This window comes from Camelina sativa, chromosome 14 (genome assembly GCF_000633955.1).
Source record: "Camelina sativa cultivar DH55 chromosome 14, Cs, whole genome shotgun sequence".
Lineage (NCBI taxonomy): Eukaryota > Viridiplantae > Streptophyta > Magnoliopsida > Brassicales > Brassicaceae > Camelina > Camelina sativa.
The window spans coordinates 31196333-31201041 of record NC_025698.1 but is presented as its reverse complement, the minus strand read 5'-3'; the positions used below and the strand labels follow the sequence as shown (position 1 = coordinate 31201041).

General features: G+C 35.7%; 1 protein-coding gene across 2 annotated transcripts in view; it reads right to left on the bottom strand.

Moving 5' to 3' along the window:
* Positions 1-3067, bottom strand: part of LOC104743033 (DNA-dependent metalloprotease WSS1-like) — a 4721-nt gene extending 1654 nt beyond the window's left edge. Inside the window, exons 1-3 of one of the 2 annotated variants that reach the window (XM_010464155.1) lie at positions 2982-3067; positions 1003-1909; positions 692-887 (exon numbers count right to left, since the gene is read on the bottom strand). In XM_010464155.1, the coding sequence (XP_010462457.1) occupies positions 692-887; positions 1003-1160 (354 nt within the window). In that variant the 5' untranslated portion in view covers positions 1161-1909; positions 2982-3067. Of the gene's footprint in view, positions 1-691; positions 888-1002; positions 2290-2981 lie in introns of those variants that run through there. The other variant, XM_010464154.2, reaches the window with a different exon arrangement.

The window sequence follows — 4709 nt, the reverse complement described above, 5'->3', positions numbered from 1 at the left end:
TTTTTTTTTTTTTTTTTTTTTTTTTTTTTTTTTTTTTTTTTTTTTTTTTTTTTTTTTTTTTTTTTTTTTTTGACAACAATAGATTAGCTCAAACGAGCCAATGCGTAGGGAACTTGTTTACATACAGAACACTTTGCGGAGAAGTGCGCGCATAGCGTGCAAGAAGATCCGCTTTTGAATTTGCATCTCTGGAAATATAAGATAAGGAAAAGGAAGAGAACTCCTCCCTGTCCGTCCTTATGTCATGTAGGTAAGTCGAGAAAGCCGGCCAGTCGTGCGGTGAAGACACCATCTTCACCAAGTCAGCGCAGTCCGAGTAGAAAGCCACATCACAGTAATCGTGTCCGATCATGCAGCGCATTGCCCAAATGAAAGCTTCCACTTCAGCGTGTAAGGGGGAAAGACTTTGCCGGAAATTAGTAGCACCCCTTCCTGGCCTTGGGTCATGGGGCTGGATACAGAACCACCCTGCTCCTGCGAACCGATCATTGGATTTCCAAGAACCATCCACAAAACATCGGTAACCTGTAAAGAACAAAGGTAGAGAGCCGTTGGATAAATGAATACGATCACAATACGATCACATCTCATATGCATAAATGAATGAAAGGATGAATCATAAAATCATCAGCTTCAATGATGCAAGTCAGTAAGTGGTCAAATAAGGAATGAAAAGGATGAAACACAATACCTTACGCAGTTCATCCCAAAGCTTATAGAAACTTGCATTGTGAGGACCATGGGCGTTGTGGCAAAGCTCATGGAGCATGGTGTCAAGAACTTCATGGTACGATAAAAAATCTCCATCATGGTTTACCCTCCGAAGCCTCAGTTTCACTTGCACGCCTCTATTTACATTCACCCCCAATAGCCTTGCATTTGTTGGGCTGCCAATTTCAAAAAAATCAAAGAACAAACATCATTGATGAAACCCTAAAAAAAATCAAAATTCTTTGAATCATTCTTCCACAGAACTGGCAGAGAGATACCCTTTTTAATTACCAGAATTCAGAGAAAAGCTTGACACGCCATTTTCGTCTAGTCATAATGGGTTGAACTTGATTCGCTACCTTCTCCAAAATCTTCGTGGCTTCATCTGCTCTAGGTTTCTTCTTCAGAGCCTTAACTTCCCAGACCTTGTTCAAATCCCCCAAATTCATCACCACGATTTCACATATGCCCGCCGCTTTGAAGACCAACGGAGCCGATAATCACGAAAAAAGCTAATCCAGTAATCAACTCGTTTCGTTTACGAGTCGACTCAAATAGCCCGTCCGTCTCGCTTTGAAGAAGAAGTTTTTTTTTTTTTTTTTCTTAAAAAAACAATTACAGGCCCATCTTATTAATCCGCACCGTTTTGGATAAACGGACCATGTCCAATGGAACAACCCACTCAAAAATAAACTAATCATATAATTAATATTAATCTAATCAAAGCAACCTATTAAGTACTTAAACCAAAATCATCGGAAAAACCTATCTCAATCATTAAAACACTTAAGAACTCACAAGAACAATTGTATTGATTCAAACTCGACGTTAAAAGCAAAAACAGACTTTGATTGGTTGATAAAACATGACTACCAAAATGATGAAGGAAAGAGCTTATATAAGCTCATAAACAAGACCTCCAAGGTATGCTTCAACGATGTTAAGAATTAGAAGACAAGAATATTCAAATCACACGGCACAACTCAGTAGCAAAAATATATATATAAGCGAATCATAGAATTAGAAGAAGGAGGTACCTCTTATATAGGATCCAAACTAATACAAGACAAAACTAATACATGCTTAGAGCGACACAAACCTGATCAAGAACCAGCTATCCTATCAACCATGCTTACAACTGATCCAACCAATGTCACTGAACTGCAGAAGAAAGTGCTTGTGGCGAGTTGGACTTCACCTGAAAACAACCAAAAGCATACATCAAGTTCAGAAGAATGTTTCAACGACAAAAGAGGAATGGCAGCTACGAGACTGGCCTGTTGCAAATACCCTTCAAAATCAGTAATGTTACCTACGGCTCTAATAAGGACACTAACAATCCATTACCCAATCGAGACCAGACAAACAAGGTTCATAGATTTAGATGAATGTTTTCAAATTATAAGCATAAGACTTTTTATAGAATCCAGTACACAATTGCAGTAGTTTGAGCTAAAAATAAAGAGCTTAATTTGCATTGGTGGGTAGGTAGCAACTAATATTTGAAAATCAAAGGGAGATTTGCGATTAAAAATTAAGACTTTAAGATCCAAATCAGTAGAACAGAGATACAACAAAAAAAAATGTCAAACAGCTATGTAAAGGAACATGCATATACCTACCAATCTACCATCATTGATTCAGAGACTAGATATACACTTAAAAACTATCATCACATAACATTCTTCTCAAAGGAAATAACCGAGAAAGACTCTTGTCAAAATCAGAACTGAAAATATCATAGAGAAAGAAAAAGATAGTAGACAGAGACTTCTAGGTTCTTCTCTGAAACGAACATCTATGTTTACGAATCATCATCAGCAACCTATGATCAAATGTTCTGTCTTTATTTAAGAATCTGGATTACAATAAATGCACTAGCAACATACCAATTCCACCTATCAACAGTACTCAGAGCATAAAATCAGAACCGATTTCACATTATACCTATACCAAGACTAACAGAATGATTAAAAAAAAAAATGTGAGCTTTGACTGTAAAAAAAAACTTCAGTCAGGCATTTAAACAAACACTGTGCAGGCATGTAAGTAACCAAGGCAGAATCATCAAAAATTCCATCAAAAGCTAACAACTTTACAAGAAATGAAAAGACTCACAACAGCTTTGAGTTTGCAATTTACGACTAAGTACTCAGACCATCAATTTTTTTATACATTTTCTCGAGCAACCTACAATGTCCAAGACCCTATAGAACTGAAAATGTCTTGAGAAAATAGTTGAGAATATCGGAAGAGTAAAGAACCCTTACCTTTGGTTTAGATTCCGAAGGTAGGAAACAAACGAGAATCGAGCAACAGAGAGAGTGAGAGAGAAGAAAGAGAGACGAGACGAGACGCTCTCAACTCTTAAGACTTCAATATTTTGGTTGTTTACAAGTTAATGGGCTATAAAGGCCCATTACTATTAACCCATGCAATTTTTTAAAAATCAAATAAAATATTTTTTNAACTGCAGAAGAAAGTGCTTGTGGCGAGTTGGACTTCACCTGAAAACAACCAAAAGCATACATCAAGTTCAGAAGAATGTTTCAACGACAAAAGAGGAATGGCAGCTACGAGACTGGCCTGTTGCAAATACCCTTCAAAATCAGTAATGTTACCTACGGCTCTAATAAGGACACTAACAATCCATTACCCAATCGAGACCAGACAAACAAGGTTCATAGATTTAGATGAATGTTTTCAAATTATAAGCATAAGACTTTTTATAGAATCCAGTACACAATTGCAGTAGTTTGAGCTAAAAATAAAGAGCTTAATTTGCATTGGTGGGTAGGTAGCAACTAATATTTGAAAATCAAAGGGAGATTTGCGATTAAAAATTAAGACTTTAAGATCCAAATCAGTAGAACAGAGATACAACAAAAAAAAATGTCAAACAGCTATGTAAAGGAACATGCATATACCTACCAATCTACCATCATTGATTCAGAGACTAGATATACACTTAAAAACTATCATCACATAACATTCTTCTCAAAGGAAATAACCGAGAAAGACTCTTGTCAAAATCAGAACTGAAAATATCATAGAGAAAGAAAAAGATAGTAGACAGAGACTTCTAGGTTCTTCTCTGAAACGAACATCTATGTTTACGAATCATCATCAGCAACCTATGATCAAATGTTCTGTCTTTATTTAAGAATCTGGATTACAATAAATGCACTAGCAACATACCAATTCCACCTATCAACAGTACTCAGAGCATAAAATCAGAACCGATTTCACATTATACCTATACCAAGACTAACAGAATGATTAAAAAAAAAAATGTGAGCTTTGACTGTAAAAAAAAACTTCAGTCAGGCATTTAAACAAACACTGTGCAGGCATGTAAGTAACCAAGGCAGAATCATCAAAAATTCCATCAAAAGCTAACAACTTTACAAGAAATGAAAAGACTCACAACAGCTTTGAGTTTGCAATTTACGACTAAGTACTCAGACCATCAATTTTTTTATACATTTTCTCGAGCAACCTACAATGTCCAAGACCCTATAGAACTGAAAATGTCTTGAGAAAATAGTTGAGAATATCGGAAGAGTAAAGAACCCTTACCTTTGGTTTAGATTCCGAAGGTAGGAAACAAACGAGAATCGAGCAACAGAGAGAGTGAGAGAGAAGAAAGAGAGACGAGACGAGACGCTCTCAACTCTTAAGACTTCAATATTTTGGTTGTTTACAAGTTAATGGGCTATAAAGGCCCATTACTATTAACCCATGCAATTTTTTAAAAATCAAATAAAATATTTTTTGTTTTTCTTATTGGAGGAATAAATATTAAGGATGATTAACCTTTGCTCCTCCTATATCTCAAATCTCAATAGGTTAATCTCTACTTTACTTAGAGCAAGTTCAACGGTGATTTTTAACCGATTGTTAAGGAATGCTTATGATTAAAAACAAATCAAAACACATTAATAATGCTAAAATCGATTCTAAGTTAAGCATTTTTAGAATTGTTTAGGATTGTATAT